This window comes from Pristiophorus japonicus, chromosome 2, assembly GCF_044704955.1.
Source record: "Pristiophorus japonicus isolate sPriJap1 chromosome 2, sPriJap1.hap1, whole genome shotgun sequence".
Classification (NCBI taxonomy): Eukaryota; Metazoa; Chordata; class Chondrichthyes; family Pristiophoridae; genus Pristiophorus; species Pristiophorus japonicus.
In genome coordinates, this window is record NC_091978.1 from 2,417,904 (window position 1) to 2,443,650 (window position 25,747).

The 25,747-nt window shown below is 46.4% G+C and overlaps 2 protein-coding genes across 10 annotated transcripts in view; both read right to left on the reverse strand.

Annotated features, from left to right (window-relative positions):
• Positions 1-13,505, reverse strand: part of fam113 (family with sequence similarity 113) — a 28,504-nt gene extending 14,999 nt beyond the window's left edge. The window contains exons 1-2 of one of the 7 annotated variants that reach the window (XM_070866520.1): positions 13,457-13,505; positions 7,779-7,876 (exon numbers count right to left, since the gene is read on the reverse strand). In XM_070866520.1, the coding sequence (XP_070722621.1) occupies positions 7,779-7,851 (73 nt within the window). In that variant the 5' untranslated portion in view covers positions 7,852-7,876; positions 13,457-13,505. Of the gene's footprint in view, positions 1-7,778; positions 7,877-8,280; positions 8,704-10,743; positions 11,004-11,123; positions 11,135-13,101; positions 13,121-13,325; positions 13,354-13,421 lie in introns of those variants that run through there. The other 6 variants (XM_070866509.1, XM_070866524.1, XM_070866528.1 and 3 more) reach the window with 6 other exon arrangements.
• An 8,511-nt stretch (positions 13,506-22,016) lies between these two features.
• The window catches only part of adam19a (ADAM metallopeptidase domain 19a), a 249,840-nt gene continuing 246,109 nt past the window's right edge, over positions 22,017-25,747 (reverse strand). For all 3 annotated transcript variants that reach the window (XM_070866484.1, XM_070866489.1, XM_070866478.1), the window contains one exon: positions 22,017-23,977. In XM_070866484.1, the coding sequence (XP_070722585.1) occupies positions 23,941-23,977 (37 nt within the window). In that variant the 3' untranslated portion in view covers positions 22,017-23,940. The remainder of the gene's footprint in view (positions 23,978-25,747) is intronic.

Genomic DNA, 25,747 nt, shown 5'->3' on the forward strand with positions numbered 1-25,747 from the left:
GCAGCAGCCAAGTTCATGGCACCGTGGCTGGCTCTGCTGCACAGGAGGGCAGGAAAAAGAGTGGGAGAGCGATAGTGATAGGGGATTCGATTGCAAGGGGAATAGATAGGCATTTCTGCGGCCGCAACTGAGACTCCAGGATGGTATGTTGCCTCCCTGGTGCAAGGGTCAAGGATGTCTCGGAGCGGGTGCAGGACATTCTAAAACGGGAGGGTGAACAGCCAGTTGTCGTGGTGCACATTGGTACCAACGATATAGGTAAAAAACAGGATGAGGTCCTACGAGATGCATTTAGGGAGCTAGGAGCTAAATTAAAAAGTAGGACCTCAAAAGTAGTAATCTCAGGATTGCTACCAGTGCCACGTGCTAGTCAGAGTAGGAATCGCAGGATAGCTCAGTTGAATACGTGGCTTGAGGAGTAGTGCAGCAGGGAGGGATTCAAATTCCTGGGACATTGGAACCGGTTCTGGGGGAGGTGGGACCAGTACAAACCGGACGGTCTGCACCTGGGCAGGACCGGAACCAATGTCCTAGGGGGAGTGTTTGCTAGTGCTGTTGGGGAGGAGTTAAACTAATATGGCAGGGGGATGGGAACCAATGCAGGGAGACAGAGGGAAGTAGAATGGGGGCAAAAGCAAAAGATAGAAAGAAGAAAAGTAAAAGTGGAGGGCAGAGAAACCCAAGGCAAAAAGCAAAAAGGGCCACATTACAGCAAAATTCTAAAGGGGCAAAGGGTGTTAAAAAGACAAGCCTGAAGGCTCTGTGCCTCAATGCGAGGAGTATTTGGACTAAGGTGGATGAATTAACTGCGCAGATAGCAGTTAACGGATATGATGTAATTGGCATCACGGAGACATGGCTCCAGGGTGACCAAGGCTGGGAACTCAACATCCAGGGGTATTCAACATTTAGGAAGGATAGACAGAAAGGAAAAGGAGGCGGGGTGGTGTTGCTGGTTAAAGAGGAAATTAATGCAATAGTAAGGAAGGATATTAGCTTGGATGATGTGGAATCGTTATGGGTGGAGCTACGGAATACCAAAGGGCAGAAAACGCCAGTGGGAGTTGTGTACAGACCACCAAACAGTAGTAGTGAGGTTGGGGACAGCATCAAACAAGAAATAAGGGATGTGTGCAATAAAGGTACAGCAGTTATCATGGGTGACTTTAATCTACATATTGATTGGGCTAACCTAACTAGTAGCAATGCGGTGGAGGAGGATTTCCTGGAGTGTATTAGGGATGGTTTTCTCGACCAATATGTCGAGGAACCAACTAGAGGGCTGGCCATCCTAGACTGGGTGACGTGTGATGAGAAAGGACTAATTAGCAATCTTGTTGTGCGAGGCCCCTTGGGGAAGAGTGACCATAATATGGTAGAATTCTTTATTAAGATGGAGAGTGACACAGTTAATTCAGAAACTAGGGTCCTGAACTTAAGGAAAGGTAACTTTGATGGTATGAGACGTGAATTGGCTAGGATAGACTGGCGAATGATACATAAAGGGTTGACAGTGGATAGGCAATGGCAGACATTTAAAGATCACATGGATGAACTTCAACAATTGTACATCCCTGTCTGGAGTAAAAATAAAACGGGGAAGGTGGCTCAACCGTGGCTAACAAGGGAAATTAAAGATAGTGTTAAATCCAAGGAAGAGGCATATAAATTGGCCACAAAAAGCAGCAAACCTGAGGACTGGGAGAAATTTAGAATTCAGCAGAGGAGGACAAAGGGTTTAATTAGGAGGGGAAAATAGAGTATGAGAGGAAGCTTGCTGGGAACATAAAAACTGATTGCAAAAGCTTCTATAGATATGTGAAGAGAAAAAGATTAGTGAAAACAAACGTAGGTCCCTTGCAGTCGGATTCAGGTGAATTTATAATGGGGAACAAAGAAATGGCGGACCAATTGAACAAATACTTTGGTTCTGTCTTCACGAAGGAAGACACAAATAACCTTCCGAAAGTACTAGGGGACCGAGGGTCCAGTAAGAAGGAGGAACTGAAGTGCTTACTACTAGGGGAATCAAGGGGTATGGCGAGAAAGCAGGAAGTGGGTACTGAAGTTTCATGTTCAGCCATGAACTCATTGAATGGCGGTGCAGGCTAGAAGGGCCGAATGGCCTGCTCCTGCACCTATTTTCTATGTTTCTATGAAGAATATCCTTATTAGGCGGGAAATATAAAACGGAAAAGAGTGACTAAAGTAAATGTTGGTCCCTTAGAAGATGAGAAGGGGGATTTAATAATGGGAAATGTGGAAATGGCTGAGAACTTAAACAATTATTTTGCTTCGGTCTTCACAGTGGAAGACACAAAAACCATGCCAAAAATTGCTGGTCACAGGAATGTGGGAAGGGAGGACCTTGAGACAATCACTATCACTAGGGGGGTAGTGCTGGACAGGCTAATGGGACTCAAGGTAGACAAGTCCCCTGGTCCTGATGAAATGCATCCCAGGGTATTAAAAGAGATGGTGGAAGTTATAGCAGATGCATTCGTTATAATCTACCAAAATTCTCTGGACTCTGGGGAGGTACCAGCGGATTGGAAAGCAGCTAATGTAACGCCTCTGTTTAAAAAAGGGGGCAGACAAAAGGCAGGTAACTATAGGCCGGTTAGTTTAACATCTGTAGTGGGGAAAATGCTTGAAACTATCATTAAGGAAGAAATAGCGGGACATCTAGATAGGAATAGTGCAATCAAGCAGACGCAACATGGATTCATGAAGGGGAAATCATGTTTAACTAATTTACTGGAATTCTTTGAGGATATAACGAGCATGGTGGATAGAGGTGTACCGATGGATGTGGTGTATTTAGATTTCCAAAAGGCATTCGATAAGGTGCCACACAAAAGGTTACTGCAGAAGATAAAGGTACGCGGAGTCAGAGGAAATGTATTAGCATGGACAGAGAATTGGCTGGCGAACAGAAAGCAGAGAGTCGGGATAAATGGGTCCTTTTCGGGTTGGAAATCGGTGGTTAGTGGTGTGCCACAGGGATCGGTGCTGGGACCACAACTGTTTACAATATACATAGATGACCTGGAAGAGGGGACAGAGTTTAGTGTAACAAAATTTGCAGATGACACTAAGATTAGTGGGAAAGCGGGTTGTGTAGAGGACACAGAGAGGCTGCAAAGAGATTTGGATAGGTTAAGCAAATGGGCTAAGGTTTGGCAGATGGAATACAATGTCGGAAAGTGTGAGGTCATCCACCTTGGAAAAAAAAAACAGTAAAAGGGAATATTATTTGAATGGGGAGAAATTACAACATGCTGCGGTGCAGAGGGACCTGGGGGTCCTTGTGCATGAATCCCAAAAAGTTAGTTTGCAGGTGCAGCAGGTAATCAGGAAGGTGAATGGAATGTTGGCCTTCATTGCAAGAGGGATGGAGTACAAAAGCAGGGAGGTCCTTCTGCAACTGTATAGGGTATTGGTGAGGCCGCACCTGGAGTACTGCGTGCAGTTTTGGTCACCTTACTTAAGGAAGGATATACTGGCTTTGGAGGGGGTACAGAGATGATTCACTAGGCTGATTCCGGAGATGAGGGGGTTACCTTATGATGATAGATTGAGTAGACTGGGTCTTTACTCGTTGGAGTTCAGAAGGATGAGGGGTGATCTTATAGAAACATTTAAAATAATGAAAGAGATAGACAAGATAGAAGCAGAGAGGTTGTTTCCACTGGTCGGGGAGACTAGAACTAGGGGGGCACAGCCTCAAAATACAGAGGAGCCAATTTAAAACCGAGTTGAGAAGGAATTTCTTCTCCCAGAGGGTTGTGAATCTGTGGAATTCTCTGCCCAAGGAAGCAGTTGAGGCTAGCTCATTGAATGTATTCAAATCACAGATAGATAGATTTTTAACCAATAAGGGAATTAAGGGTTACGGGGAGAGGGCGGGTAAGTGGAGCTGAGTCCACAGCCAGATCAGCCATGATCTTGTTGAATGGCGGAGCAGGCTCGAGGGGCTAGATGGCCGATTCCTGTTCCTAATTCTTATGTTCTTATGTTATGAAACTGTGTTAGGGAAATTGATGGGATTGAAGGCCGATAAATCCCCGGGGCCTGATAGTCTGCATCCCAGAGTACTTAAGGAAGTGGCCCTAGAAATAGTGGAAGCATTAGTGATCATTTTCCAACAGTCTATCGACTCTGGATCAGTTCCTATGGACTGGAGGGTAGCTAATATAACAGCACTTTTTAAAAAGGGAGGGAGAGAGAAAACGTGTAATTATAGACCGGTTAGCCTGACATCAGTGATGGGGAAAATGTTGGAATCAATTATTAAGGATGAAATAGCAGCGCATTTGGAAAGCAGTGACAGGATCGGTCCAAGTCAGCTTGGATTTATGAAGGGGAATTTTTTGAGGATGTAACTAGTAGAGTGGACAAGGGAGAACCAGTGGATGTGGTGTATTTGGACTTTCAAAAGACTTTTGACAAGGTCCCACACAAGAGATTGGTGTGCAAAATCAAAGCACATGGTATTGGGGGGAATATACTGACGTGGATAGAGAATTGGTTGGCAGACAGGAAGCAGAGAGTTGGGATAAACGGGTCCTTTTCAGAATGGCAGGCAGTGACTAGTGGGGTGCCGCAAGGCTCAGTGCTGGGACTCCAGCTCTTTACAATATACATTAATGATTTAAATGATGGAATTGAGTGTAATATCTCCAAGTTTGCAGATGACACTAAACTGGGAGGCGGTGTGAGCTGTGAGGGGGACGCTAAGAGGCTGCAGGGTGATTTGGACAGGTTCGGTGACTGGGTAAATGCATGGCAGATGCAGTATAATGTGGATAAATGTGAAGTTATCCACTTTGGGGGCAAAAACACGAAGACAGAATATTATCTGAATGGCGGCAAATTAGGAAAAGGGGAGGTGCAACGAGACCTGGGTGTCATGGTACATCAGTCATTGAAAGTTGGCATGTAGGTACAGCAGGCGGTGAAGGCGGCAAATGGTATGTTGGCCTTCATAGCGAGGGGATTTGAGTATAGGAGCAGGGAGGTCTTACTGCAGTTGTACAGGGCCTTGGTGAGGCCTCACCTGGAATATTGTGTTCAGTTTTGATCTCCTAATCTCAGGAAGGACGTTCTTGCTATTGAGGGAGCGCAGCGAAGGTTCACCAGATTGATTCCCGGGATCTCATAGAAACATACAAGATTCTGACGGGACTGGACAGGTTAGATGCGGGAAGAATGTTCCCGATGTTGGGAAAGTCCAAAACCAGGGGACAAAGTCTCAGGATAAGGGGTAGGCCATTTAGGACTGAGATGAGGAGAAACTTCTTCACTCAGAGAGTTGTTAACCTGTAGAATTCTCAAAGGGTATGGAGAGAAAGCAGAAATGGGGTACTGAGGTGAATGATCAGCCATGATCTTATTGAATGGTGGTGTAGGCTCGAAGGGCCGAATGGCCTAATCCTGCACCTATTTTCTATGTTTTTATATCCTCCCTAAAGTGCGGTGCCCAGAATTAGACACAATACTCGAGTTGAGCCGAACCAGTGTTTTATACAGGTTCATAACTTCCTTGCTTTTGTACTCCATGCCTCTGTTTATGAAGTTCAGGATCCTGTAAGCTTTTTAACCGCTTTCTCAACCTGCCCTGCCACCCTCACTCTGTCTATGGCAGCATCCTCTTCCTTGGTGAAGACAAAGGCAAAGTCCTCATTTAGTCCCTCAGCCACACCCTCAGCCTCCATGTGTAGGTCTCCATTCTGGTCCCTAATCCCCCCCTCTCACCCCCCACCTTACTACCCGTTTACTATTTCTCAGCCTATAGAAGACTATTAGATTCTCTTTGATGTTGCCTGCCATTCTATTCTCATACCCTCTCTGCCCCTCTGATTTCCTTTCTCACTTCCCCTCTGACCTTTCTATATTTAGTCTGATTCTCAGATGTATTCTCGACCTGACATCTGTCAATATGCGCTCTATTTCTGCTTCATCATATTCTCGATCTGTTTCACCATCCAGGGAGCCCTGACTTTAGTTACCCCGCCTTTCCCCCCAGTGGGAATGTACCTCGACTGTACTCGAACCATCTCCTCTTTAAAGGCAGCCCATTGTTCCAGTACAGTTTTCCCGCCTATCTTTGATTCTAACTTACCCGGGCCAGATCCATTCTCATCACACTGAAATTAGCCTTCCCCCAGTTAGACATTTTTACTCTAGATTGCTCCTTGTCCTTTCCCATGGTTAATCTAAACCTTATGATACTTCTATCCAAATGTCCCGTCCTTTCACCATTTCAAACACTTCTGACGTTGCCCTAGAATCTGGGGCATTCCATTTCAGGGTATTCCCTCATACCAGGCAACACCCAGTACCTGTGCTGTCTCCTCTCGAAACCACAATATCGTCTTGTGCTGTGGAGCCCAATACTGCACACAGCCCGTGACTGAGCGCGTATTAAGATTTATTATAAGTACTGGGATTGTATATTCTACACCTCTTGCTATAAAAACTAGAATTCCATTAGCTTTTTTTTACAATCTCATCGCCCTGAGGTGCTGCCTTTAATGTCCTGTGAACCTATCCCCCAAATCCCTCTGCTCCCCACAGCCCACGCTCTCCCATTCACACCATCATTACCTCACATCCACGAACAGGGCCCACCTCACACTTACCGACATCTCAGCCCAGTGCCCACCTTACCAACATCGCTTCTCTCTTCTAAAGTATGAGCTATATTGTGTCAGCCGTGACTCAGTGGGTCACGAGGCCGCAGGGTCAAGTCACTCTCCCGAGACTAGCCTCGCAGGTATTGCTAATTATTTACAACCATAGTAAATTGTTTAGTTACTAGGTCCGCACTGTCGGAGGGGCAGTACTGAGGGAGCGCCGCACTGTCGCAGGGGCAGTACTGAGGGAGCGTCGCACTGTCGGAGGGGCAGTACTGAGGGAGCGTCGCACTGTCGGAGGGGCAATACTGAGGGAGCGCCGCACTGTCGGAGGGGCGGTACCGAGAGAACGCCGCACTGTCGGAGGGGCAGTACTGAGGGAGCGCCGCACTGTCGGAGGGGCAATACTGAGGGAGCGCCGCACTGTCGGAGGGGCAATACTGAGGGAGCGCCGCACTGTCGGAGGGGCAGTACTGAGGGAGCGCCGCACTGTCGGAGGGGCAGTACTGAGGGAGCCCTGCACTGTCGGAGGGGCAGTACTGAGGGAGCCTCGCACTGTCGGAGGGGCAGTACTGAGGGAGCCCTGCACTGTCGGAGGGGCAGTACTGAGGGAGCCCTGCACTGTCGGAGGGGCAATACTGAGGGAGCCCTGCACTGTCGGAGAGGCAGTATCGAGGGAGCGCAGCACTGTCGGAGGGGCGGTCTTTCGGAAGAGTCTTTAAAACAAGGCCCCATCCGCTCGGTCAGGGAAAGATCCAATGATACTATTTCCAAGAAGAGCAGGGGAGTTAGCCCCGGTGTCCTGGCCAATATTTATCTGTCAACCATCACTCAAACAGATTATCTGGTCATTATCACACTGCCGTTTGCGGAAGCTTGCTGTGTATAAATCCACTGCCGTGTTTCCTGTATTACAACAGTGACTATATTTCAAGATGTACGTCATTGGCTGCAAAGCGCTTTGGGACATTGGAAGATCATGAGAAGCACGATATAAACAAATGTTCTTTCTGTAAAAGCACCCCCCAAACTTTGACCAACCCCGATGCAGGGTAGACACGCCATGAGCGGTTCGCTGTACACCCCAGGAACAACACAGCACAATCCCGCGCGAGCAAACCTTGCTCAGTTGATACTTACTGGAGTCTCCCAGAATCACCACGAACTTATTGTGGAGCAGTAATTGTGCCTGACTCCGCGTCAATCTGGCCATCGCTGTGGTCAAGCTCCCGGAACACCTACACAACACAAAGCAAAGTCCAACATCACAACATGGTTGGAGATTCTATACATCATCATCATCGGCAGTCCCTCGGAATCGAGGGAGACTTGCTTCCACTCTTAAAATGAGTCCTTAGGTGACTGAACAGTCCAATACGAGAACCACAGTCCCTGTCACAGGTGGGACAGACAGTGGTTGAGGGAAGGGGAGGGTGGGACTGGTTTGCCGCACGCTCCTTCTGCTGCCTGCGCTTGGTTTCTGCATGCTCTCGGCGACGAGACTCGAGGTGCTCAGCGCCCTCCCAGATGCACGTCCTCCACTTAGGGTGGTCTTTGGCCAGGGACTCCCAGGTGTCGGTGGGGATGTTGCATTTTATCAGGGAGGCTTTGAGAGTGTCCTTGTAACGTTTCCTCTGCCCACCTGGGGCTCGCTTGCCGTGAAGGAGTTCCGAGTAGAGCGTTTGCTTTGGGAGTCTCGTGTCTGGCATGTGAACAATGCGGCGTGCCCAGCGGAGCTGATCGAGTGTGGTCAGTGTTTCGATGCTGGGGATGTTGGCCTGGTCGAGGACACTAACGTTGGTGCGTCTGTCCTCCCAGGGGATTTGTACGATCTTGCGGAGACATCGTTGGTGGTATTTCTCCAGCGACTTGAGGTGTCTGTTGTACAACAATCACAGCCACAGCAGATTCATCCATCAGCACAGCCAGTCCGGCAAACACAGACACTCGGCCCGGGAACGTACTTGGATGCACGATTCTGCACTTGCTTCCTGCTCACAATGGGGAGGGGTGTGGGACCCTGCCTGTTCAGTGTCTGACCACCAGCATGTTGGCAGATCAAACAGCAATCTCAGTTTCTTTTTTAAAATTCACTTTTTTGTTCGGTCTCCTTCTCTCAAATCATAGAAAGTTACAGCACAGAATGAGGCCATTCGGCCCATCGTGTCTGTGCCGGCCGACCAAGAGCTACCCAGCCTAATCCCACTTTCCAGCTCCCGGTCTGTAGCCCTGCAGGTTACGGCACTTCAGGTGCACATCCAAGCACTGTTTAAATGTAGAGAGGGTTTCTGCCTCTACCACCCTTTCAGGCAGCGAGTTCCAGACCCCCACCACCCTCTGGGTGAAGAAATTTCCCCTCAAATCTCCTCTAAACCTCCCCCCAATTACTTTAAATCTATGCCCCCTGGTTGTTGACCCCTCTGCTTAGGGAAATAGGCCCTTTCTATCCCTCAAACTGTTGTACACCTCAATGAGGTCTCCCCTCAGCCTCCTCTGTTCCAATGAGAACAAACCCAGCCTATCCAATCTATCCTCATAACTAAGATTCCAGGCAGCATCTTAGTAAATTTCACACTAATTCTATCCCAGTTAACATTAGGGTAGTTGAAATCCCCCACTATTACTGCCCTATAGCTTTTTGCACTTCGCAGAAATTTGCCCACATATTTGCTCCTCTTGTTTGGGGGTCTATAGTACTCTCAGCAGTGTGATCACCCCTTTTGTGTTCTTCAATTCATACAGCCTCGTTTGATGACCCCTCTGACATATCATCCCTCCTCACAGCTGTAATTATTTCTTTAATCAATACTGTGCCCCCCTCCCTATTCCGTCTGAAAACCCTGTAACCAGGAATGTTGAGCTGCCATTCCTGCCCTTCTTTCAGTCATGTCACAGTAATAGCTATTTCATACTCCCAAGTGTCTATCTGTGCCCTCAACTCATCTGTCTTATTCCCCAGACTCCTTGCATTATATACCATTTAGCACTGCCAAACTCACTTATTGTCTATTTTCTAGCCTTTGTTTCCTCTGCCTTCCAAACTCTCTTACTAATTTTCTGCCTTCCACTTCTAGCTTTGCTACTCTCCCTTCTGAATCTACTCACAGGTTCCCATCCTCCTGCCAAGCTAGTTTAAACCCTCCCCAACAGCACTGGCAACCCCCCCGAGAATATTGGTCCTGGCTCTGTTGAGGTGCAACCTGTGCAGTTTGTACAGGTCCCACAGAAACAGTCTCAATGCCTCAGGAAACTAAAGCCCTCCCTCCTGCACCATCTCTCCAGCCACGTATTCATCCGCTCTATCCTCCTATTTCTGTACTCACTAGCACGTGGCATCGGGAGTAATCCAGAGATTACTACCTTTGAGGTCCTGCTTTTTAATCTCTCTCCTAGTTCCCTAAACTCTGCCTGCAGGATCTGATCCCTCTTCCTGCCTCTGTCATTGGTCCCGATATAGACCACGACCTCTGGCTGTTCTCCCTCTCCCCCCAGAATGCCCTGCAGCCACTCAGGTGACATCCTTGACCCTGGCACCAGGGAGGCAACATACCATCCTGGAGTCACATCTGTGGCCACAGAAACTCCTGTCTGCTCCCCTGACTAGCGAGTCCCCGACCGCTATTGCCCTTCCATTCTTCCCCCTCCCCTGTGCAGCTGAGCCACCCGTGGTGCCGTGGACTTGACTTTGGCTGCACTCCCCAGGGCCACCATCGCCCTCACTGCTACTCAGAACAGAATACCGGTTAGAGCGAGATGGACTCAGGGGACGCCTGCACTACCTGCCTAGTCCTCCTCTTCTGTCCAGTGGTCACCCACTCCCTGTCTGCCTGCACACTCTTAATCTGCGGGGTGACCACCTCTAGAAACGTGCTATCCACATCGCTCTCAGCCTCACAGATGCACCGCAGTGACTCCAGCCGCTGCAGCTGGTGACACTTGCTGCACAAGTGGTCGTCCAGGCCAGGAGAAGCGTCCGGGACTTCCCACGACACAGGATGTGCATTCCACAGGACTGAGCTGTCTTGTCATGCCTCCATTTAATAGATTATGAACTTCCTCAGCAGAAATAAACTTAAAGCTAAAAAAAAATACACCAACTGCTCACCCATCAGCTCCTTCCGTTGTTTTTTACCCTGACGTCACTTTTTAAAAATGTTGCTGAATCACGACAGCTCGGGTCTGCCCTGCACTCCTCCGCTCCAACCTCCCTCGTGCCCTGCACTCCTCCGATTCTACTGTTATACTCCAAGCCCCTCAATCCCCTCCCACGGTGCTCCAATTAAGATTAACCCCATCTTTCATTCCCTCTGTTTCTTCACTGTCTACACATGATTTAAATCTAATTTATACTTCCTGGTTCCGGCGGTGTGTGGCTCAGTGAGGAGTCTTCAAGGACAGAAGGGATCTATTTCCCTCAGCAGAGAGAACAAGGGGGCACAGAATTACTCACTATTACTGGGGTACATCACACACAAAGTTACTCACTATTATTGGGTGTATCACACACAAAGTTACTCACTATTATTGGGTATATCACAGTTACTCACTATTATTGGGTATATCACAGTTACTCACTATTATTGGGTATATCACACACAGTTACTCACTATTATTGGGTATATCACAGTTACTCACTATTAGTGGGTATATCACACACAGTTACTCACTATTAGTGGGTATATCACACACAGTTACTCACTATTAGTGGGTATATCACACACAGTTACTCACTATTAGTGGGTATATCTCACACACAGTTGCTCACTATTAGTGGGTATATCACACACACAGTTACTCACTATTGTTGGGTATATCTCACACACAGTTGCTCACTATTATTGGGGTATACCACACACAGTTACTCACTATTATTGGGTATATCACAATTACTCACTATTATTGGGGTACATCACACACACACAGTTACTCACTATTAGTGGGTATACCACACACACGGTTACTCACTATTAGTGGGTATATCACACACAGTTGCTCACTATTAGTGGGTATATCACACACATTTGCTCACTATTATTGGGTATATCACACACAGTTGCTCACTATTAGTGGGTATATCACACACAGTTACTCACCATTATTGGGTATATCACAATTACTCACTATTATTGGGGTACATCACACACACACAGTTGCTCACCATTATTGGGTATACCACACACACAGTTACTCACTATTAGTGGGTATATCACACACAGTTACTCACTATTATTGGGTATACCACACACAGTTGCTCACTATTAGTGGGTATATCACACACACAGTTGCTCACCATTATTGGGTATACCACACACACAGTTACTCACTATTAGTGGGTATATCACACACAGTTACTCACTATTATTGGGTATATCACACGCAGTTACCCACTATTAGTGGGTATATCACACACAGTTACTCACTATTATTGGGTATACCACACACAGTTGCTCACTATTAGTGGGTATATCACACACAGTTGCTCACTATTATTGGGTATATCACACACAGTTGCTCACTATTATTGGGTATATCACACACAGTTACTCACTATTATTCGGTATATCACACACAGTTACTCACTATTATTGGGTATATCACACACAGTTGCTCACTATTATTGGGGTATATCACACACACACAGTTGCTCACCATTATTGGATATACCACACACACAGTTACTCACTATTAGTGGGTATACCACACACAGTTACTCACTATTATTGGGTATACCACACACAGTTACTCACTATTATTGGGTATATCACATACAGTTACTCACTATTATTGGGTATATCACACACAGTTGCTCACTATTATTGGGGTATATCACACACACACAGTTGCTCACCATTATTGGGTATACCACACACACAGTTACTCACTATTATTGGGTATACCACACACAGTTGCTCACTATTAATGGGTATATCACACACAGTTACTGACTATTATTGGGTATATCACACACAGTTACTGACTATTATTGGGTATACCACACACAGTTACTGACTATTATTGGGTATATCACACACAGTTACTCACTATTAGTGGGTATATCACACACAGTTGCTCACTATTATTGGGTATATCAAACACAGTTACTCACTATTATTGGGTATATCACACACAGTTACATAGAAAATAGGTGCAGGAGCAGGCCATTCAGCCCCTCCAGCCCGCACCGCCACTCAACGAGCCCATGGCCGAACACAAAACCTCAGCACCCCCTTCCTGCTCTCCCGCCACAACCCCCGATCCCCCGAGTAGTAAGGACTTCATCTAACATAGAAACATAGAAAATAGGTATACCACACACAGTTACTCACTATTATTGGGTATACCACACACAGTTACTCCCTATTATTGGGTATATCACACACAGTTGCTGACTATTATTGGGGTATATCACACACACACAGTTGCTCATCATTATTGGGTATACCACACACACACAGTTACTCACTATTATTGGTATATCACACACAGTTACTCACTATTGTTGGGTATATCTCACACACAGTTGCTCACTATTATTGGGTATATCACACACAGTTACTCACTATTATTGGGTATATCACACACAGTTACTCACTATTAGTGGGTATATCACACACAGTTGCTCACTATTATTGGTATATCACACACAGTTACTCACTATTAGTGGGTATATCACACACAGTTACTCACTATTGTTGGGTATATCACACACAGTTACTCACTATTATTGGGTATATCACACACAGTTACTCACTATTGTTGGGTATATCACACACAGTTACTCACTATTATTGGGATATTTTTCCCGGGCTAACACTCACCCTTGACGCCCTGCGTCACGGACTCTGCTCCAATCAGACGCGCGGACACAACCCCTTCCCCAACCCGCTCAGCCAATCACCGCGCGCACAGCAAAATCCCCTCCCCGCCCCGCCCCGCCCCGCCCGGAGACCCCGTTCCTTCCCGTGGGCCGGCGGCAGGTGAGAGACCCAACTCCAAATGTCCCAAATACCCCAAATATACCCTAAATATCACCCAAATATCACCCAAATATCACCCAAATATCACCCAAATATCCCCAAATACCCAATATCCCCAAATATCACCCAAATATCACCCAAATATCACCCAAATACCCCCAAATATCACCCAAATATCACCCAAATATCCCCAAATATCACCCAAATACCCCCAAATATCACCCAAATACCCCCAAATATCACCCAAATACCCCCAAATATCACCCAAATATCACCCAAATATTCCCAAATATCACCCAAATATCACCCAAATACCCCCAAATATCACCCAAATATCACCCAAATACCCCCAAATATCACCCAAATATCACCCAAATATCACCCAAATACCCCCAAATATCACCCAAATACCCCCAAATATCACCCAAATATCACCCAAATATCCCCAAATATCACCCAAATATCACCCAAATACCCCCAAATATCAACCAAATATCACCCAAATATCCCCAAATATCACCCAAATACCCCCAAATATCACCCAAATATCACCCAAATACCCCCAAATATCAACCAAATATCACCCAAATATCCCCAAATATCACCCAAATACCCCCAAATATCACCCAAATATCCCCAAATATCACCCAAATACCCCCAAATATCACCCAAATATCCCCAAATATTACCCAAATATCCCCAAATATCACCCAAATATCACCCAAATATCCCCAAATATCACCCAAATATCACCCAAATACCCCCAAATATCACCCAAATATCACCCAAATATCACCCAAATATCCCCAAATATCACCCAAATACCCCCAAATATCACCCAAATATCCCCAAATATTACCCAAATATCCCCAAATATCACCCAAATATCACCCAAATACCCCCAAATATCACCCAAATACCCCCAAATATCACCCAAATATCACCCAAATATCACCCAAATACCCCAAATATCCCCAAATATCACCCAAATACCCCAAATATCACCCAAATATCACCCAAATACCCCAAATATCTCCCAAATATCACCCAAATATCACCCAAATACCCCCAAATATCACCCAAATACCCAATATCCCCAAATATCACCCAAATATCACCCAAATATCCCAAATATCACCCATATCCCCAAATATCACCCATATATCCCCAAATATCACCCAAATATACCCAAATATCACCCAAATATCCCAAATATCACCCAAATATCCCCAAATATCACCCAAATATCCCCAAATATCACCCAAATATCACCCAATCCCCAAATATCACCCAAATACCCCCAAATATCCCCAAATATCACCCAAATATCCCCAAATATCACCCAAATACCCCCAAATATCCCCAAATATCACCCAAATATCCCCAAATATCACCAAATACCCCCAAATATCACCCAAATATCCCCAAATATCACCCAAATATCCCCAAATACCAAATATCCCCAAATATCACCAAATACCCCCAAATATCCCCAAATATCACCCAAATATCCCCAAATATCACCCAAATACCCCCAAATATCACCCAAATATCCCAAATACCCCCAAATATCACCCAAATACCCCAAATATCACCCCAATACCCCCAAAATACCCAAACACCCGCAAAATACCCAAATATCCCCAAATACCCATACCCCAAAATACCCAAATACCCCCAAATATCACCCAAATATCCCCACCCCCAAAATACCCAAATATCCCCAAATATCACCCAAATACCCAAATATCACCCAAATACCCCCAAATTACCCAAATATCCCAAATATCACCCAAATACCCAAATATCACCCAAATATCACCCAAATACCCCATTATCACTCAAATACCCCAAATATCACCCAATACCCCCAAATATCACCCAAATACCCAATACACCAAATATCACCCAAATACCCCCATATCACCCAAATACCCCCAAATACCCAATACACCCAAATATCACCCAAATACCCAATACACCCAAATATTACCCAAATATCCCCAAATATTCACCAAAATCCCAAATATCACCCAAATATCACCAAATACCACCCAAATATCCCCAAAATATCACCAAATACACCCAAATATCCCCAATATCTCAAATTTCACCCAAATATCCCCCAAATACCACCCAAATACCCCAAATATCACCAAATTTCAAATAATCAACCCCAAATATCACCCAAATATCCCAAATTATCACCCAAATACAAATCCCCAAATACCCCCAATATCACCCAAATACCACCCAAATATCCGAAATACTCCCAAATACCCAAATACCACCCAAATATCCCAAATATCACCCAAATTTCCCCAAATATCACCCAAATATCCCCAACACTTCCATACCCAATATCACCCAAATATCCCCAAATATCACTCAAATATCCCCAAAATACCCCCAAATATCACCCAAATACCACCCAAATACCCAATACAACCAAATATCACCAAATATCACCAAATACCCCAAATATCACCCAAATAACCCCCACATATCCCCCAAATATCACCCAAATACCCAATATACCAAATATCACCCAAATACCCCCCGAATATCACCCAAATACCCACAAATATCACCCAAATACCAACCAAATACCCAAATATCACCCAAATACCCCAAAATATCCCCAAATACCCCCGAAATATCACCCAAATACCCCCCAAATATCACCCAAATACCCCAAATATCACCAAATACCCCAAATTTACCCCAAAATATCACCCAAATACCCCCAATATCACCCAAATACCCTCAAAATAAGTCCAAATATCCCCAAAATACCCACAAATATCACCCAAATATCACCCAAATACCCCAAAAATCCCCAAATACACAAATATCCCAAAATACCCCCAAATATCACCCAAATACCCCAAAATACCCAAATATCCCAAAATACCCCAATCACCCAAATAACCCAAATACCCCCCATATATCACCCAAATACCCCCAAAAAATCCCCAAATACCCAAATCCAAATATCCCCAAAATACCCAAATATCCCAAAATACCCCCAAATATACCCCCAAATATCACCCAAATATCACCCAAATACCCCCCAAATATCACCCAAATACCCCCAGAATATCACCCAAATACCCCCTAAATACCCAAATATCACCCAAATACCCCCAAAATACCCAAATATCCCCAAAATACCCCCAAATATGACCCAAATACCCCCCAAAAAAATCCCAAAATACCCCCCAAATATCACCAAATACCCCCAAAATACCCAAATATCCCAAAATACCCCCAATTATCACCCAAATACCCAAAATATCACACAAATACCCCCCAAATACCCCCTAAATATCACCCAAATACCCAAATATCCCAAAATACCCCCAAATATCACCCAAATATCCCCAAAAATCCCTAAAATACCCAAATATCCCCAAAATCCCCCCAAAATATCTCCAAATACCCCCAAAATATCCCCAAATATCACCCAAATACCCCCAAAATACCCAAATATCCCCAAAATACCCCAAATACCCCCAAATCACCCAAATACCCCCCCAAAAAATCCCCAAATACCCCCCAAATACCCCAAAATACCCCCAAATATCACCCATACCCCCCAAATACCCCAAAATACCCCCAAATATCACCCAAATACCCAGAATATCACCCAAATACCCCACAAAATACCCCCTAAATATCACCCAAATACTCCCCAAATACCCCCATATTACCCAAATATCCCAAAATACCCCCAAATATCACCCAAATACCCCCAAATATCACCCAAATATCACCCAAATACCCCCAAATATCACCCAAATATCACCCAAATACCCCCAAATATCCCCAAATATCACCCAAATATCACCCAAATACCCCAAATATCACCCAAATATCACCCAAATACCCACAAATATCACCCAAATATCACCCAAATATCACCCAAATACACCCATATAATCACCCAAATAACCAATATCCCCAAATATCACCCAAATACCCAAATATCCCCAAATATCACCCAAATATCACCCAAATATCCCCAAATATCACCCAAATATCCCCAAATATCACCCAAATTATCCCCAAATATCACCAAATATCCCCCAATTATCCCCAAATATCACCCAAATATCCCCAATATCACCAAATATCCCAAATATCACCCAAATATCACCCAATCCCCAAATATCACCCAAATACCACCAAATATCCCAAATATCACCCAAATATCCCCAAATATCACCCAAATACCCCCAAATATCCCCAAATAATCACCCAAATATCCCCAAATATCACCCAAATACCCCCAAATATCACCCAAATATCCCCAAATATCACCCAAATATCCCCAATACACAAATATCCCCAAATATCACCCAAATACCCCCAAATATCCCCAAATATCACCCAAATATCCCCAAATATCACCCAAATACCCCCAAATATCACCCAAATACCCCCAAATATCACCCAAATACCCCCAAATATCACCCAAATACCCCCAAATATCACCCAAATACCCCCAAAATACCCAAACACCCGCAAAATACCCAAATATCCCCAAAATACCCAAATACCCCCAAAATACCCAAATACCCCCAAATATCACCCAAATATCCCCAAATACCCCCAAAATACCCAAATATCCCCAAATATCACCCAAATACCCAAATATCACCCAAATACCCAAATATCACCCAAATACCCCCAAATTACCCAAATATCCCCAAATATCACCCAAATATCCAAATATCACCCAAATATCACCCAAATACCCCCAAAATCACCCAAATACCCAATACACCCAAATATCACCCAAATACCCCCAAATATCACCCAAATACCCCAAAGTATCACCCAAATACCCAATACACCCAAATATCACCCAAATACCCCCAAATGTCACCCAAATATCACCCAAATACCCCCAAATGTCACCCAAATATCACCCAAATACCCAAATATCACCCAAATACCCAAATATCACCCAAATACCCCCAAATATCCACCCAAATACCCCCAAATATCACCCAAATACCCAATACACCCAATATACCCGCAAATGTCACCCAAATACTCCCCAAATATCACCCAAATACCCCCAAATACCCAATACACCCAATTATCACCCAAATACCCAATACACCCAAATATTACCCAAATATCCCCAAATATCACCCAAATATCCCAAATATCACCCAAAATCACCCAAATACCACCCAAAAAACCCCTAAATATCACCCAAATACCACCCAAATATCCCCAAATATCAGCCAAATACCACCCAAATATCCCCAAATACCACCCAAATACCCCAAATATCACCCAAATATCCCCAAATATCACCCAAATACCACCCAAATATCACCCAAATACCACCCAAATACCCCCAAATATCACCCAAATATCCCCAAATATCACCCAAATACCACCCAAATATCCCCAAAATACCCCCAAATATCACCAAATACCACCCAAATATCCCCAAATACTCCCAAATACCCAAATACCACCCAAATATCCCCAAATACACCCAAATATCCCCAAATATCACCCAAATATCCCCAAACACTTCCATACCCAAATATCACCCAAATATCCCCAAATATCACCCAAATATCCCCAAAATACCCCCAAATTCACCCAAATACCACCCAAATACCCAATACAACCAAATATCACCCAAATATCACCCAAATACCCCCCAAATATCACCCAAATACCCCCACATATCCCCCAAATATCACCCAAATACCCAATATACCCAAATATCACCCAAATACCCCCCGAATATCACCCAAATACCCACAAATATCACCCCAAATACCAACCAAATACCCAAATATCACCCAAATACCCCCAAAATATCCCCAAATACCCCCGAAATATCACCCAAATACCCCCCAAATATCACCCAAATACCCCCAAATATCACCAAATACCCCCAAATACCCCCAAAATATCACCCAAATACCCCCCAATATCACCCAATACCCTCAAAATACCCAAATATCCCCAAAATACCCCCAAATATCACCCAAATATCACCCAAATACCCCCAAAAAATCCCCAAATACCCAAATATCCCAAATACCCCCAAATATCACCCAAATACCCCCAAAATACCCAAATATCCCCAAAATACCCCCAATCACCCAAATAACCCAAATACCCCCCATATATCACCCAAATACCCCCCCAAAAAATCCCCAAATACCCAAATCCAAATATCCCCAAAATACCCAAATATCCCAAAATACCCCCCAAATATACCCCCAAATATCACCCAAATATCACCCAAATACCCCCCAAATATCACCCAAATACCCCCAGAATATCACCCAAATACCCCCTAAATACCCAAATATCACCCAAATACCCCCAAAATACCCAAATATCCCCAAAATACCCCCAAATATGACCCAAATACCCACCAAAAAAATCCCAAAATACCCCCCAAATATCACCAAATACCCCCAAAATACCCAAATATCCCAAAATACCCCCAAATATCACCCAAATATCACACAAATACCCCCCAAATACCCCCTAAATATCACCCAAATACCCAAATATCCCAAAATACCCCCAAATATCACCCAAATATCCCCAAAAATCCCTAAAATACCCAAATATCCCCAAAATCCCCCCAAAATATCTCCAAATACCCCCAAAATATCCCCAAATATCACCCAAATACCCCCAAAATACCCAAATATCCCCAAAATACCCCCAAATACCCCCCAAATCACCCAAATACCCCCCAAAAAAATCCCCAAATACCCCCCAAATACCCAAATATCCCAAAATACCCCCAAATATCACCCAAATACCCAAATATCACCCAAATACCCCCAAAATACCCCCTAAATATCACCCAAATACTCCCCAAATACCCCCAAAATACCCAAATATCCCAAAATACCCCCAAATATCACCCAAATACCCCCCAAAATACCCAAATATCCCCAAAAATCCCTAATATCCAAATATCCCCCCAAAAAAACCCCAAATCCCCCCAAAATATCCCCAAATACCCCCAAAATATCCCCAAATACCACCCAAATACCCCCAAAAAATGCCCAAATACCCCCAAAATACCCCCAAATTATCCCCAAATACCCCCAAAATATCACCAAACACCCCCAAAATACCTCCAAAATACCCCCAAATACCCCCAAAATACCCTCAAAACAAGACCCAAATACCCCCCAAAAATCCCCAAATACCCCCAAAATATCCCCCAAAAAAACTAAATATCCCCAAATACCCCCAAAATATTCCCAAATACCCCCAAAATATTACCTAAATATCCCCAAAATACCCAAATATCCCAAAAATCCCCAAAATATCCCAATCCCCAAAAAACCACGAATATCCCCCAAATATCTCCCAAATTATCCCCCAAAAACACAAATATTCCCAAAATACCCCCAAAATATTACTTAAATATCCCCAAAATATCCCCCAAATATCCCAAAAATCCCCCAAATATCCCAATCCCCAAAAAACCACGAATATCCCCCAAATATCTCCCAAAATACCCCCAAATTATCCCCAAAAACCACAAATATTCCCAAAATACCCCAAATATCCCAAAAATACCCGCAAAATTCCCCCAAATATCCCCAAAATACCCCAAATATTCCTCAAAATACCCAAATATCCCCAAAAACCCCTAAAATACCCAAATATCCCCCAAAAAACCAAATATCCCCAAAATATCACCCAAATACCCCCCAAAATATCCCCAAATACCCCCAAAATATCCCAATACCCCCAAAGTATCCCCCCAAAAAAAACCAAATATCCCCAAATACCCCCAAAATATCCCCAAATACCCCCAAAATACCTCCAAAATATCCCCAAATACCCCCAAAATATCCCCAAATACCCCCAAAATACCTCCAAAATATCCCCAAATACCCCCAAAATATCCCCAAATACCCCCAAAATATCCCCAAATACCCCCAAAATACCTCCAAAATATCCCCAAATACCCCCAAAATATCCCCAAAATACCTCCAAAAATCCCCAAATACCCCCAAAATATCCCCAAATATCCCCAAAATACCTCCAAAATATCCCCAATACCTCCAAAATATCCCCAAATACCCCAAAAATATCACCCAAATACCCCCCAAAATATCCCCAAATACCCCCCTAATACCCCCAAAATATGCCCAAATATTCCTCAAGATACCCAAATATCCCTCAAAATACCCAAATATCCCCACACCCCCAAAAAACCCAAATATCCTACCAAAAACCCCAAAATATCCCCAATATCCCTCAAAATTCCCCAAATTACCCCTCCCCCAATCCCCCTCCCCCACACCCCACTCTCCCAATCCCCCCTCGCACCCCCCCCCCCCCCCACCGGGACCCCCCCGCAGGCAACAACAATGAACAGATCCACAATAAGCAAGGTTTTTTATTAGAAAAGTCACACATTGTATAAGGAGGCGAGTGGTCAGTTGTTAAACACTCTCAACACATCAAATGTGGTTTAGCAGTTCCACTGGCGAGTGTGAGTGGGGTCACAGTGTGAGCGGGTCGGGGTCACAGTGTGAGTGGGGTCACAGTGTGAGCGGGTCGGGGTCACAGTGTGAGTGGGGTCACAGTGTGAGCGGGGTCACAGTGTGAGCGGGTCGGGGTCACAGTGGGAGTGGGCCGGGGTCACGGTGGGAGTGGAGTCACAGTGTGAGCGGGGTCACGGTGGGAGTGGGCTGGGGTCACAGTGTGAGTGGCTGGGGTCACGGTGGGAGTGGGCTGGGGTCACAGTGTGAGTGGCTGGGGTCACAGTGTGAGTGGGCTGGGGTCACAGTGTGAGCGGGGTCACGGTGTGAGTGGGGTCACGGTGGGAGTGGGCTGGGGTCACAGTGTGAGCGGGGTCACGGTGTGAGTGGGCTGGGGTCACAGTATGAGCGGGGTCACGGTGTGAGTGGGCTGGGGTCACGGTGTGAGCGGGGTCACGGTGGGAGTGGGCTGGGGTCACAGTGTGAGCGGGGTCACGGTGGGATTGGGCTGGGGTCACAGTGTGAGCGGGGTCACGGTGGGAGTGGGCCGGGGTCACAGTGTGAGCGGGGTCACAGTGGGAGTGGGCTGGGGTCACAGTGTGAGCGGGGTCACGGTGGGAGTAGGCTGGGGTCACAGTGTGAGCGGGGTCACGGTGTGAGCGGGGTCACGGTGGGAGTGGGCCGGGGTCACAGTGTGAGCGGGGTCACGGTGGGAGTGGGCTGGGGTCACGGTGTGAGCGGGGTCACGGTGGGAGTGGGCCGGGGTCACAGTGTGAGCGGGGTCACGGTGGGAGTGGGCTGGGGTCACGGTGTGAGCGGGGTCACGGTGGGAGTGGGCCGGGGTCACAGTGTGAGCGGGGTCATGGTGGGAGTGTGCTGGGGTCATGGTGTGAGCGGGGTCACGGTGGGAGTGGGCTGGGGTCACAGTGTGAGCGGGGTCACGGTGGGAGTGGGCTGGGGTCACCGTGTGAGCGGGGTCACGGTGTGAGCGGGGTCACAGTGGGAGTGGGCTGGGGTCACGGTGGGAGTGGGCTGGGGTCACGGTGTGAGCGGGGTCACGGTGTGAGTGGGCTGGGGTCACGGTGTGAGTGGGGTCACGGTGGGAGTGGGCTGGGGTCACGGTGTGAGCGGGGTCACGGTGGGAATGGGCTGGGGTCACAGTGTGAGCGGGGTCACGGTGGGAGTGGGCCGGGGTCACGGTGTGAGCGGGGTCACGGTGTGAGTAGGCCGGGGTCACGGTGTGAGCGGGGTCACGTGGGGAGTGGGCCGGGGACACGGTGGGAGCGGGGTCACGGTGTGAGTGGGGTCACCAGCCTCAACAATGACAGATGTTGCACAATAGATTGGTTATTGCTTGAGCCTCACTGATTGGTTAACGTGAGCTGTGCGTCGATCACTGAGGGTCCAATAGCTGAATGGGCCCAGTTGTTGAATTGTGTGTCGGTGCCGGGAGCGAACCATCTCTGGGACTCTCGGGGGTGGGGGCGGGGAGCCATGGCTGAGCTTGAACCTGTGCCCCACATTACAACAGTGACTACACTCCCAAAGTCCCTCATTGGCTGCAAATCGCTTTGGGACGTCCGGTGGTGGTGAAAGACGCTAGATAAATGCAAGTCGCTCTTTCTGTTCTTGGCTTTGCCTGATGTGCTGCCCCAGGGTCCTGGCGAACTGCACTCAGAAAGTTCAACACTGGGCAGGAGGTGTGTGACGGGCTATAGCTGCACCTGCCCGACACGTTGTGAGTGATGGAGGCAGCAGGAACAGAGGCTGTCACGTCCCACCTCCCGATATCCACAGCCCGGCACCTCCCCGTCCCGCTCGTCAATGTTTGCTCATGAGGATTGCAGCAGCTGGTGGTCTGAAACAAGAAGAATTAAGAACAAGAAATAGGATCAGGAGTCGGTCCTATGGCCCCTCAAGCCTGCTCTGTCATTTAATACGATCATAGCTGATAGAAACATAGAAAATAGGAGCAGGAGTAGGCCATTCGGCCCTTCGAGCCTGCACCACCATTCAATAAGATCATGGCTGATCTTTCCCTCAGTACCCCTTTCCTGCTTTCTCTCCATACCCCTTGATCCCTTTAGCCGTAAGGGCCATATCTAACTCCCTCTTGAATATATCCAATGAACTGGCATCAACAACTCTCTGCGGTAGGGAATTCCACAGGTTCACAACTCTCTGAGTGAAGAAGTTTCTCCTCATCTCAGTCCTAAATGGCCTACCCCTTATCCTTAGACTGTGACCCCTGGTTCTGGACTTCCCCAACATCGGGAACATTCTTCCTGCATCTAACCTGTCCAGTCCCGTCAGAATTTTATATGTTTCTATGAGATCCCCTCTCATCCTTCTAAACGCCAGTGTATAAAGGCCCAGTTGATCCAGTCTCTCCTCATATGTCAGTCCCGCCATCCCGGGAATCAATCTGGTGAACCTTCGCTGCATTCCCTCAATAGTAAGAATGTTCTTCCTCAGATTAGGAGACCAAAACTGAACACAATATTCCAGGTGAGGCCTCACCAAGGCCCTGTACAACTGCAGTAAGACCTTCCTGCTCCTATACTCAAATCCCCGAGCTATGAAGGCCAACATACCATTTGCCTCCATTACCGCCTGCTGTACCTGCATGCCAACTTTCAACCTCAACTCCACTTTCCGGCCGATCCCCATATCCATTGATTCCCTGAGAACCCAAACTCTTGTCTATCTCAGCCTTGAATATATTCAGAGACTGAGCCTCCACAGCCCTCTGGGGTAGAGAATTCCAAAGATTCACCACCCTCTGAGTGAAGAAGACTCTCCTCATCTCAGTCCTAAATGGTCGACCCCTTACCCTGAGACTGACCCCTGGTTCTAGATTCCCCAGCCCGGGGGAAACATCCTCCCTGCATCTACCCTGTCAATGCCCCTCAGAATCCTGTAGGTTTCAATGAAATCGCTTCTCATTCTTCTAAACTCCAGAGAGTATCAGTCCATTCTACACAACCTCGCATCATAGGACAACCCTCTCAAGGTGTCCATCCACCGGTCAGTCAGTGTTGGTCGGTCAGTGTCAGTCGGACAGTTTCAGTCAGTGTCGGTCGGTCAGTGTCAGTCGGTCAGTTTCAGTCAGTGTCGGTCGGTCAGTGTCGGTCAGTGTCAGTCGGTCAGTGTCAGTCGGTCATTATCGGTCAGTGTCGGTCGGACAATGTCAGTCGGTCATTATCGGTCAGTGTCGGTCGGTCAATGTCGGTCAGTCAGTGTCTGTCGGTCAGTGTCGGTCAGTGTCAGTCGGTCAGTTTCAGTCAGTGTCGGTCGGTCAGTGTCGGTCAGTGTCAGTAGGTCAGTGTCAGTCGGTCAGTTTCGGTCAGTGTCAGTGTCGGTCGGTCAGTGTCGGTCAGTGTCAGTCGGTCAGTTTCAGTCAGTGTCGGTCGGTCAGTGTCAGCTGGTCAGTGTCAGTCGGTCAGTGCCGGTCGGTCAGTGTCAGTCGGTCAGTGTCGGTCGGTCGGTCAGTGCCGGTCGGTCGGTCAGTGTCGGTCGGTCAGTGTCTGTCGGTCAGTGTCTGTCGGTCGGTCAGTGTCGGTTGGTCAGTGTCGGTCAGTGTCAGTCGGTCAGTGTCAGTCGGTCATTATCGGTCAGTGTCGGTCGG